We start from the raw sequence: 12,778 nt of genomic DNA on the forward strand, positions 1-12,778 counted from the left end.
GTCTCAAATGTAGTTGGTTATCCCACAGTAGTTGGTTATCAGCTCTTTGCTGATGATGTTCTCTTGTTCATCACCTCCCCACTCATTACCTCCCCTAACATTCTTCAACTTCTAAACAAATTTGGACAGGTTTCCGGCCTAAAAGTCAACATGTCCAAATCTGTCGCCCTCAACATATCGACCCCCCAGACATTATTAGAAAGACTGAAAAAACACTTCCCATTCACTTGGAGCGACAATTCCATACCGTATTTTGGCATAAATCTAACGAACAATATAAATCGGCTCTATAACAGGAACTACTCTCCCATGTACAAAAAGCTTAAAGAAGACTTGGAACAATGGTCCCTGTATAGGATGTCATGGTTGGGGAGAGTCAATGAGATCAAAATGACCCTGTTACCAAGAATCCTCTACCTTTTTTGCTCCTTTCCCATACCTATTACTAAACTTCATATTGACAATCTTCAGTTGGCCATAATCCGCTTTATCTGGGGGAAAATGAACCACCGCCTAGCAAAAACAGTCCTCTTCAAACCTAGAAAGAAAGGGGGATTAGGGCTACCTAACCTCTGGTGGTATTACCAGGCGCCCAATTTAGCCAATTTTCAATTGTCTACTTCAAGATTTCTAAACCAGACTGGGTGGGGATGGAACGACAAGCAGTCCCAAACTTTACCTTAGACTTCCTACTCTGGCAACCCCCTAGAAGTAGGCCCCCAATTCTCTCTCCTACTCTATCCCACTCAGTAGCGTTGTGTGACTTTCTACATAAAAGGAACCTTCTAACATCTAAATGGCAGCCCCTGGCTCACATCTTTCACAATCCCCAGTTCCCCCTGGGATGGACATTAAGGCCTTTCAATGGTGGCTAGATAAAGGCCTTTACCGTATAAGACACTTCTTCAACCCTAATGGCCGTCTCACACTAAGCTTATGTACCTCAAAACTAGAGATGCCATCATCTGAGATATTTTGCTTCCATCAAATATCCCACTTCCTTCATTCCATCTTAGCTCAACACTCATGCCCCCTATCTGTCACCCCTTTTGAACAATGGTGCTCATCAGCCACGGATATGAAGGGGGGAATATCCCTGCTTTACTCGGCCCTAGCTGAGCCAGCGGAGAAAGGGACATACATGCTGAGATGGGAACGTGACCTTGACATTACATGGGACCTGGAGGTTTGGCACTCCCACATCTCCAGCGCCTATAAGGGGATGCTAAATATATCCTTAATAGAAACTAATCTCAAGGTTATGTCCCGCTGGTACCTGGTCCCCACGCGACTTGTGAAATATTACCCGCAATCCTTACCTTTCTGCTTCAGGGGATGTGGCCATTTCGGCTCTGTTCTACACACATGGTGGCAATGCCCCCGAATTAGAAGCTATTGGAACAAGGTATTTCACTTGATTCAGAGGACCACAGGCATTGCAGTCAACCAAGACCCGGCAATAGCCCTCCTCAATCACAAGATCCCTACTATTCCTAAAAACACTCAGATTCTAATCCATTTTATTCTCCTTGGAGTCAAGATCACAATGGCATGGGCCTGGAAATCTCCCTCAGTTTCCTTCTTTTGCTACTAAGCAAAAAATCTCATGGGTTATGACCCAGGAGAGAATTTCCAATACCATAATTGACACCATGGAAAAATTCAAACGCATATGGGATCCCTGGGCCCGTTATATTGGAGTCTTATTATAGACCAGAGGCCTCTCTGCAGTACTTGGGCCTGCACTCGGGCTTCTTGCCCCCCCTCTCTTCTCCGTGTGGCCACCACTTCCACCTCCCTACCCTTCTCTTTTCTCTTTCCTTCTGCTGCTTCTCTCTCCTTTGCCTCTTGATCTCCTCTGTCTATTCTTATTTTTATTTTCAACCCCATGCTGACCAGCCGCCACAGTTATACTGCAGCAACATGGCTCGGCTGCGCGAATCGCCATCATGGTACGTCGGTACCATAGACAGCCCCCTGCTCACCCACGGAGCTGATGCGAGTGCGATTGCTCAGGGCACAAGGAGAACCGGGATCTGTGTGTGTAAACACACAGTTTCCGGTTCTCTGAGGGGAGAACAGACAGATCTTCTGTTCATACAGAGTATGAATAGACAATCTGTTATCTCCCCTGCACAGTCCCATCCCCCCTTCATTTAGAACACACAATAGGACACACTTAAGCCCTGCACTGCCCACTAGTGGTTAACCCCTTCACTGCCAGTGACATTTTTACAGTAATCAATGCAATTTTATAGTACTGATCACTGTAAAAATGACAATGGTCCCAAAAATGTGTCAAAATTGTCCAACGTGTCCACCATAATGTCGCAGTCCCAATAAAAAACGCAGATCACCACCATTTCTAGTAAAAAAAAAATATTAATAATTAAAAAGCCATAAAGCTATCCCCTATTTTGTAGATGCTATAACTTTTGCGCAAACCAATCAATATACGCTTATTGCGTTTTTTTTTACCAAAAATATGTAGAAGAATACATATCGGCCTAAACTGATGAAAAAAATTGTTTTTTTTATATATTTTTGGGGGGATATTATTATAGCAAAAAGTAAAAAATATTGCTTTTTTTTCAAAATTGTCGCTCATTTTTTGTTTATAGCGCAAAAAATAAAAACCAGAGGTGATCAAATACCACCAAACGAAAGCGACGCAGCGCCGAATCGCAAAATGTGATCTGGTCTTTGGGCAGCCAAATGGTCCGGGGCTGAAGTGGTTAAAGAGAGCTTCTGCAAGCGGTCATTACTGTCATACAGGCACAATTTATTCTCTCTTCTTCCACTACTTGATATTTCAATGCAGTATTAGTTTAGAGAATTTACTTGTTCTGGCATTCTTTGTTAGGATGCACTACCTTGGACAACCGTGACCTGACTTCACAAGGTTGTTAAAGATTTCCTTGACTTTCACATGTTTTTTCTTTTTCTTACTAAGTAGTTTTTAATTATGGCTTCAGGCCAAGGGACACGGCTGCCCATGGCACAGCTTGATCCCATACGGGGTGCGGTGGGCAGCTGAGTGGCTCGCAGACACTAAGAAATACATTCTACTTGTTCTTATCATTCCATTTTATTGGTTGTTCCTATTTGTATATCCTCAACTCTGTATTTTTGTCAATAATCTCATGTCTGTATTCTTGTATATGCTTAATAAAAACAATTAAAAAAAAAGAGAATTTATGTCAGGACAAAATAATAAAATAACATTTATAATGTATGTCTTTAATTCATGAACATTTCTCCAATTTTAATCAATTTTAAAAATGTTGCAAGTACAACAAAATACTTATTGATCTGACAGACATCTAATGTGCTCCTAATTTACTGTTTTGGCTTACAACATAGTTCCTTTTCTGCTCTGATATGTCAACCAGCATTGTCAGCCCTGCCTGCTGGACTGCAGTACTATGCCTATCCTAGTTAAAGTGATATTAAAGGCATTAAAAAAACACAAAAAAACAAACATGTTATACTTAGTTGCTCTGTGCAGTGGTTTTGCACAGAACAGCCCCGATCCTTGTCTTCTCGAGTCCTCTGCCAGCACTCCTGGCTCCTCCCTCCTGCCGAGTGCTCTGAAGTGGGGGCACCGAAAAGGCTCACTTCCGAGTTGCTACTCCGTGTGTTCATTTAGACACAGAGCTGCAGCTTGGCCTCACCCCCTCTCTCTCCTCATTGGCTCCTTGGCTGTGATTGACAGCAGCGGGAGCCAATGGCTCTCATGCACATTGCTGGATCGCAATGGGGCTCATCAGTTTAGTTTCAGGGGGGCTAGGGGGGCTTCTGAACAGAGAAGGTTTTTTGCCTTCATGCATACACTGCATGAAGGTAAAAAACCTTGAGCCCTTAGAACCACTTTAAGGAATCCTCTATATCCTATCTATACTCCACATGCACACATTTTGTTCCCAGCAAAACAATGCTGCAGGCTTAACTTCTAAGTACCTTTGTGTAGGAAAAGTGCTCTTGAGAGATTAAAGCTGGCCATTCACTAGTAGATTTGTATGAAAATTCTCAGTACTTTCAATGACTTGACAAATGTTGTACTCCAAATGTAATTTTCTTTTAAAATCTAAGTTCACCTTTTAGAACATGTCACACCTGTATTTAAGGTGTAACATATTCTTGTTCCTGCCCCGATCACTTCCCAATCCCCCCTTTGTGACAGTGGGCAGAGGTTCTTCTCCCCCACAGCCGCTGTTACATTTTTTCATAGAAATCTCTGAATTAGCAAGCTACAAGTCTTGTCTGCTACCTTGGCAGATAGCTTGTAGTTCTCAACAGACTGTCAGGGCGCTGATGAGCGTCCTAGTAGTCCATTAAAACATCCTACAGCTCTGAAACTGACAGCGCATACAGAGGTATAGGCACAGAGCTGTAGGCAGTGTCGGCAGGAGCCTGACATTGCACCCACAATCCAATGGGTGCAATGCTCTGCAGGTTCCTGTGAAAAAATTGCCCTACAAAAATATGTGCATTTATTTTATTTTTTTTCCAAAAGACAAACTTCTACTTTAACATTCAATTTTAGAATGAATGGACTTTCCCAAATGAAAACCACATACACTGTAATGCCGCGTACACACGACCGCACTTTCCGGCAGAAAAGGTCCGACGGAATAATTCCATCGGACATTCCGATCGCGTGTGGGCTTCATCGGACTTTTTCTTTCTAAAATTCTGAAGGACTTAGAAATAGAACAGGTTTCAAGTCTTTCCGACGGAATCAGTTCCTATCGGGAAAACCACTCGTCTGTATGCTATTCCGACGGACCAAAAACGACCCAAGGGCAGCTATTGGCTACTGGCTATTGAACTTCCTTTTTCTAGTCCCGTCATACGTCATCGTGTTCTAAACGATTGGACTTTGGTGTGATCGTGTGTAGGCAAGTCCGTTTCAGCGGAACTCTGTCAGAAAGACCGTCTGAGTCTATTCTGACAGTCTATTAGAAATTCATCCATCTTTCATTCTTCCACTTCCCTGCTCCTTCAGATTTGCTCATCACTACAGTCAAAAATAAATACCGACTTGACCCAACTAAATTAAAAATGGAATGAACATTCTTAAAACTAAAATTTCATACACAATTCTACTAGTATATGGCCAGCTTTAATTCTGGGAGTGCGTGCTTTCTTCACTTGGAACTGAGCTCCCAGCAGCTGTCCCTGCAAGAATTTTGTAACCCTGGTGATGATGTCAAAGGAAGTATTAAACACGATTTCTTTGGCACACAAAGTAGAAGGAAAAAAGCTAAAGCCGGCCATAGATGGTGCAATTTTCTTTCCTGCAACCACAACAGTCAGTGTGGATGGGGGAATCCCTCTCATGGAGCTAATGTGATCTCCCGGTGGGGGACAGGGGGGACTGTCCTGGCCAGGGGAACACACAGTAATTATTGCTAGCGGCTATAGCTGTTGGCAATAATCGTATGAAAAATCTGACAGGCTGCTTGTACCTAAGTTGATCAATTGATCAACTTGGATACAATCAACCTTCCCATACATGGTTCGATTCAAACTGTCTATGGCCTGCTTAATACTGGGAAATGCTTGATAGGGGGAGAGCAAGGTTTGGGAGTAAATTAGAGTAATGCCTAGATATACAAAACCAAAACGACATACATTTAATAAGTGACATCTGCATAACCGTGGTCTGCACTATCGCACTGTTATCTCATCCAGCAAATGACAGGTTCATTTTCAAATCTCACAATCCACCTGGTTATCAAAATCAGACTTACTTAAACATATCTCTGTATATATATATATATATATATATATATATATATATATACTGCATGTGTACAGTGCAGTGCTGTAAGCGGGACCACCTCAAATACTACAAATCTTCTACGTCACCTAATCATAATGTGACTCAAAAAGAACAAAAGTAAAATGAAATCATCAACGTGATGACATCATGCGCCTTCCCACTTTACACGTTATGCACACAGGGTGGGGCTTCATCAGAGGAAGCCCTGTGGGTGTAACACATAACGTTGGAAGGCACATGATGTCATCACATTGATCCGAAAGCCACAAGCTGAATCTTTGCCGAGGGTTATTTCCGAGATGATGCTGAGCTGCTGTTTACCTATGTTTTAAAGCAATACCACACTATTTTAGCCCTGGTTCACACTGATCCGATTCGGGAAATGCAGCAAATCCTGTATTTCCCGTACTGCATTGCAATCTCAAAGCATCCATGCGATCTGCTATGGGTGTCAATGTTAGATTAACGACACCCCGAAACAGCTCGCAAAACACAGTGCGATTGTCAGAATCGGATCGCATGGGCATGAACAAGGTCCTGCACAGTAGTCCTGCACCATTTTGGTGCAGATGCAATGCGATTTGAGCCATACAAAATGTATGGCTCAAATCGCACCACACAGACATCACATGTGATGTGCACAGGAATACAGTGCGATTCCTGTGCGAATCACATGCAGTGTCCTGCAACGCACAAGTGTGAGCTCAGGCTGGCTGTGAGTACAATCCTGTGATTTTTCAATAAATACTGATACAAAGAGCACTAGAAGAGGCGGAGAGGAGGAGGATTTTTATTATTACAACACCTTGCTGCCCTGTTTGTCTACGGTGGAAACCCTGGGTGAGACAACGAACCATTTTACAGCAGACGCATATAGATCTCTTATAATATAGAGGGACTCCAGAAAGGGAGAGAGCATACTGTATCTATAGCTGCAAAGACACGTGGTGGAGCACAGAGGTATTTTGGTGGTGTTCACAGGCACTGTTGATTGTTTGGTGGAAGAAATTTGGAAAAATACTAACTGTGGGACTTTTTTTTCAATGTTGATTAACTTACACTATATTACTAAAAATATTGGGACACCTGCTCTTACATGCACATGAACTTTAATGGCATCCCAGTCTTAGTCCGTAGGGTTCAATATTGAGTTGGCCCACCCTTTGCCACTATAAGAGCTTCAACTCTTCTGGAAAAGTTGTACACAAGGTTTAGGTGTGTGTCTATGGGAATGTTTGACCATTCTTCCAGAAGCGCATTTGTGAGGTCAGGCACTGATGTTGGATGAGAAGGCCTGGCTCACAGCCTCCACTCTAATTCATCTCAAAAGTGTTCTATTGGGTTGAAGAGTTGAAGCTGTTATAGCTGCAAAGGGTGGGCCAACTAAATATTGAACCCCACCGACCAAGACTGGGATGCCATTAAAGTTCATGTGCATGTAAAGGCAGGCGTCCCAATACTTTTGACAATATAATGTATATATAAATATATATATATATATATATATATATATATATATATATATATATATATAATATATATATATATATATATATATATATATATATATATATATATATATATATAACATATATATATATATATATATATATATATATATATATATATATATATATATATATATATATATATATATATATATATATATATATATTTTATTTGACTCTTTGGTGAATGAATCTGGGTGTTTAGTTGCTGTTTTTGTTTTTTGTTTTTTTGGGGCGGGACCTTGTTCAGTTTGTCTCACTGCACGATCCTTGTTTTTTGTGCACTTAAACATATTTTTGATGAATTACTTACGTGCACAAGTAGGTTCCAGAGTGTCTCATTTCTGCTGGTGAAAACCATAGCAAAATTGCAGATTTTGTAGCCTTTAAGTCTCTGCCATTAATCATTTTTTTAATGTTTCCATCAGATTTTTGTAAAAACCATTGGGTTCTCTCTTTATTAAATGGTGTTCCATTTCCATTGTAAGATGATTTAACAGGGCATTGAAAGAACACATTTTCCTTAGCAAAAACTTGATATCTGTAATCTGGTTCTCTGTCCGAGCAGTTTGGGTGGAATTCTAAAGGCATCTCAAGTGAACAAAACACCAATTAGGAACATATCTACACAATTATGCCTTTAAGGCTCCATGCACACTAGCATTTTTAATAAGCTCGAAAAATGCTAGAAAAAATGCTGGATGAATGCTGGATGAAAAAAGCTGGTAAAAGCATTTTTGTGCCAGCTTGTAGTAGCGTTTTAGTAGCTTTTAGGAGCGTTTAGGAACATTAGCATTTTATTAGCATTTTTACAGCACATGAAAAAAAAAAAAGTAAAAAAAAGCTGTTAGGAGCATTTAGGAGCATTCAGCTTTGCTGAAAAAAATGTTCCAAAAATCCCTACAAAAACATTTTTCTTTCTTCTCCTAGACCAGTGATGGCGAACCTTGGCACCCCAGATGCTTTGAAACTACATTTCCCATGATGCTCATGCACTCTGCAGTGTAGTTGAGCATCATGGCAAATGTAGTTCCAAAACATCTGGGGTGCCAAGGTTCGCCATCACTGTCCTAGACGCTGAAGCTCAGAAAACGTGAATAGCTTAATGTAGTGTGCATGGACACATAGAATAACACTATTTAGCATTTACAAGCAGAAGAAAATGCTAATAACAGCTTCTAGGAGCTAGTGTGCATGGAGCCTAATTGTAAAAACACATTCACATAATATGACCAATAATTTGTTGTGCAAAGACTTTTAAAAGCAATTTTTTTATCTTGTGGTAGGAAGTTATTGTAAAATGCCCAGAACAATAGCCAAGAACAGGCAATGATAGTATACGAAAATGTCTCCCTGTCTCGATCAAGCATAGTTCATTGCCATAATATCTGGTTTCCTAAACACTGTCAGAGCAGGGAAAATGGTTTCTACAGCTGGCCAAACATGGATAGAAAATTGTTCAAAAAGTGTTCATTACGCTCGATCGTCGGGCTTTTGAAATGTTAGCGGGCTAATTTTCGATTACTAGAAAGTTTTATGGCAAAAAATAGAACCGTCATTTTAGATTTTTTGAGCCTAAACAATTGATTTTCTCAACATTAGTAGAGGAATTTATCGATAAACAGTTTAGAAAAAATCTATAGCGCATGCACGTGTTCAAATGTAACCCCAATTGTGTAATCGATTGATGAAAATAGAACCTTTTATGATGTTAGCGATCAAAAATATGTTGATAATTATTGAAACAATGATGGCGTTATTGCATGCACCTTTCAAACAATTTTCTATTCATAAAATAAATACACAAATAATACTGCGCATGTGAAAAGATTATGCACTACAAATGTGAGATATTACGACAAAAAACAAGAAACAAAATAAAGGTGTGTTGCGCTACAGTGATTGATATTGAAAAATAATAGAACATAATTATAAATAAATAAACAGTCCAGAAAAATCAGTCTCTCAAATGGACCATAATGGTCAAATGGCAAACTCCATGATTTAACTATGGATAAGGTTATCAAATCCCTTCACCAAGTGAACACACCACCACAACAATAGGTTGGACTCTTACCAGAGAGCCTGGACCCTTTGTTATGAAGGGTCAAACAGGCTTGATGAATATGTCCCGCTAGGGGTCATCAGCAGGGTATGTACAAAGGAACCATGTGAAAAACAGCTCCAGCAGAGCATAGAGGGGACTCCATCCAAATGATGAGTCCCCTGGATGCCCCGGAAGAAGTCCTTTTGTCTACGAAACTGGTCGGGCTGAGCTGTATGTTCCTGCTATCACGAATGTTACATGCTTTGATACCCTGTGGTGGACGCTTTCCTATTTTACCATGCAATGCTGTTTTTAATATGGATACGTGTAAGTGCAATACTTTGTATTAAATGCAACCCTTAAGAGGTTTTACTCTGTCCAGCGTTTTATGTTTTATTTGGATCTGACTACACAATCGTCATTTGGGTGGAGTCCCCTGGATGCTCTGGAGCTGTTCCTGACGTGGTTCCTTTGTACATCCCCTGCTGATGACCCCTACTGGGACATATTCATCAAGCCTGTTTGACCCTTCATAATAAAGGGTCCAGGCTCTCTGGTATGAATCCAACCTATTGTGATGGTGGCGTGTTCACTTGGTGAAGGTATTGGATAACCGTATCCATAGTTGAATCATGGAGTTTGCCATTTGAGCATTATGGCTCATTTGAAGAGACTGATTTTTCTGGACTGTTTATTTATAATGGTTTCGCATTATTTTTTAATATCAATCACTGTAACGCAACACACCTTTTTCTTGATCATTTTCTACCCATGGATGGCCAGTTTAAGCCACGGGCTTTCATTGTCCTGTGAGTTTATGGGACTTTTTGTCCTGAAATGCCAGACAGATTGCGTTTAAGCAATTTGACTATGGCAGCTAAAGTATTTCTCTTGTGACAAGTTCTGTAAATGCATAAAGGGCTGTCATAGTCAAAACTATTTTTTTTTGTTTTGGATAGCATAGGAAAGGCTGACCAGAGAGATTCACACACATCAATTTGTTCTAGTGACCATGATCCCTGACACAGAAAGTGATGGCAAATTTAAATGTTTAGAGTTGTCACCAAAACAAGAGGTGTACATAAATCTCCTAAAGGAAATACCTGCTCTAGTGACAACTGTCTAAGAAGGGAATCACCTTTACTTCACTTCCAGTTGTGTCTCTGTAACAAAAAGTGAAGGGAAGTCTCTCCAATGAGACACAGACAGAAAGAAAGGGGTATTATACATAAACAGCATGAAGGAAAAAATAAGTAACAGCAAGCACATTTTAGACCAATACAAATAAATTACCATCAATAAGATTTAAAAGTACAGTATATTTTGCAATAAACCCACCAGTAATTTATCAAATTTATTGAAAGCTGAACATTTTGAGTTGCAATTAGATGCTGCTTTAGTTTGTTAACATCAAGGCATTTCACATAGTTGCACATCTTTAGTAAAATAAAAATCTTACCTGTAACCTCTGTCAAAATATTGTAGCTTATCAAGGACAAAATAAAAGCCATCATGAAGCACATAGTGTTGATCATCTTCTTTCATCCAGCACGTTCTTGCTGTATTTAAACAGCACACAGAAAAAAAGAGAAATGGAGAAATGTTTAGCCTATTGCTTTCAGTAAGAGTTGAGTTATCCTGCTGAAGAACTGATACTTTACCACAAACAAGAAATACTTCCTTCCACTTTGCAAAATTTAGCTATGAGTAAGAAAACTTCAGAATCCAATTAAAGGGTCAGTACACCCAAAAAGGTACACCCAAAAGTAATAAAAGTAATATTTCACTTGCAGGCCATTTATTAAAGTGTCACTAACCCCAAATCATAAAAAAACTACCAATAAATGCCGTATTACACGCTGTTCATATTTACTCAATCATTATAGGAATTGTTTACTGTATTCTGCAAAAAAAAAAAAAGGTCGATCCTGCTGTTTTCTTTCTCCCCCTTCTGCCCAAGTCCCCAGTGCAGCTGGGGATTTTGCAGAGCAGTGTTGGCAGCTCCTGCACATGCTCAGTTTCCAGTGAGTTCCAGTGAGTATCACATCTGAGCAGCCCAGCAATTGATTTACTATATCTAGTGAGTGCAAAACCTGGTGCAGCTCTGCATAGAAGCCAATCAGCTTCTAGTTTTTTTTTTTTTTTTGCCAGAGCTTTAAGTGTCACTAAACCCACATCATAAAAAAAAACTATCAAAAAATGCTATATTACATGGTATTCATACTCACTCAGTCACTATGAGATTTGTTTTCTGTATTCTGCCAAAAACCTGGTTGATCCTACTGCTCTCTATCTCCACCTTCTGTTCATGTCCCCAATTCAGCTAGGAATTTTGCAACTGGGGTGGCAGCTGTGCACATGCTCAGTATTCAGTGAGTTTTCATGCTGAGCATTTCCTCCCTATAACATCTGAGCAGCCCATGTGACTATAGAGTCACACATGTGGGCGAATACACAGTGATAAATGACAGTCCACACCCTCCCTCCTCCTCCGTGCCCACTAACAAGCTAAACACAATAGTGGTGGGATATTACATCTCGATTGGTGAAGGCTTCACCACTCTGTTATTCTAAGACATGGGCTGGAGGGGCATGACACAGCTTGGGTTTCAAATATATATTTTAATGACAATTTAAAACATCATCTACAGTATATACAGAAAGAGAAGGGACAATGTAAATGAAACAGTTCTGGAAATTGACTAAATCTGAAGTGTGCAAAATTTGGTACAGATCTACAAAGAAACCAATCAGCTTCCATGTTTTATTGTCAAATCCTAATTGAACAAGCTGAAGTTAGAAGCTGATTGGCTACCATGCACAGCTGCACTGGATTGTGTGCACCCATTTTAGTAAATCTTTTCCAGTGTGTGTGTAGTATCACTTTAAGGAATGCAGCAGCTAGATCTCCAGAAAATAGTTCCCATCTTCTTTTCTTGCTGATAGCTTTCTTCTTCTTATGAATACTGATATATAGTCTTTATATTGTTGGTGATACCTGCTATCCTCTTTCTGACCTTTCAGTCAGCACTGTACCCAGCACACTACAGGATGGTAGTCTACTCCTCATTTCCTTGGCAGCCATGCATCATGTGACATATCATTACTCGTGACACCAGGATAGTCATTATATATGACAAACATTCAGCATCTCTTGGATGTTGTTGCTTGTTGAGGACAGAGTAATGATCTTGATAGAAAGGTATGATGGAGGAAACTGTTACCATCCTGATTAAAAGGTCTAATAGAAAGCTGGGTTCTTGTGCTGCAAGATACTTTTAATGGTGGACTGTCACACTTGTTTTGGTCGAAGTCCTGGCACTGCCCAGGAGTAGGGATGAGCTTCGAATTCGAGTCGAACTCATGTTCGACTCGAACATCGGATGTTCGATCGTTCAACGAAGATCGAACATTATGGGCCATTCGTGCCACATT

At 40.2% G+C, this 12,778-nt stretch overlaps 1 protein-coding gene across 2 annotated transcripts in view; it reads right to left on the reverse strand.

Annotated features, from left to right (window-relative positions):
- IL18RAP (interleukin 18 receptor accessory protein) overlaps window positions 1–11,002 on the reverse strand; it is a 62,620-nt gene extending 51,618 nt beyond the window's left edge. The window contains exons 1-2 of one of the 2 annotated variants that reach the window (XM_073614759.1): window positions 10,803–10,935; window positions 7,610–7,877 (exon numbers count right to left, since the gene is read on the reverse strand). In XM_073614759.1, coding sequence (XP_073470860.1) covers window positions 7,610–7,877; window positions 10,803–10,878 — 344 coding nt within the window. In that variant the 5' untranslated portion in view covers window positions 10,879–10,935. Of the gene's footprint in view, window positions 1–7,609; window positions 7,878–10,802 lie in introns of both variants that reach the window. The other variant, XM_073614760.1, reaches the window with a different exon arrangement.
- Window positions 11,003–12,778: the final 1,776 nt, after the last annotated feature.

Source organism: Aquarana catesbeiana, linkage group LG02, assembly GCF_042186555.1.
Source record: "Aquarana catesbeiana isolate 2022-GZ linkage group LG02, ASM4218655v1, whole genome shotgun sequence".
Classification (NCBI taxonomy): domain Eukaryota; kingdom Metazoa; phylum Chordata; class Amphibia; order Anura; family Ranidae; genus Aquarana; species Aquarana catesbeiana.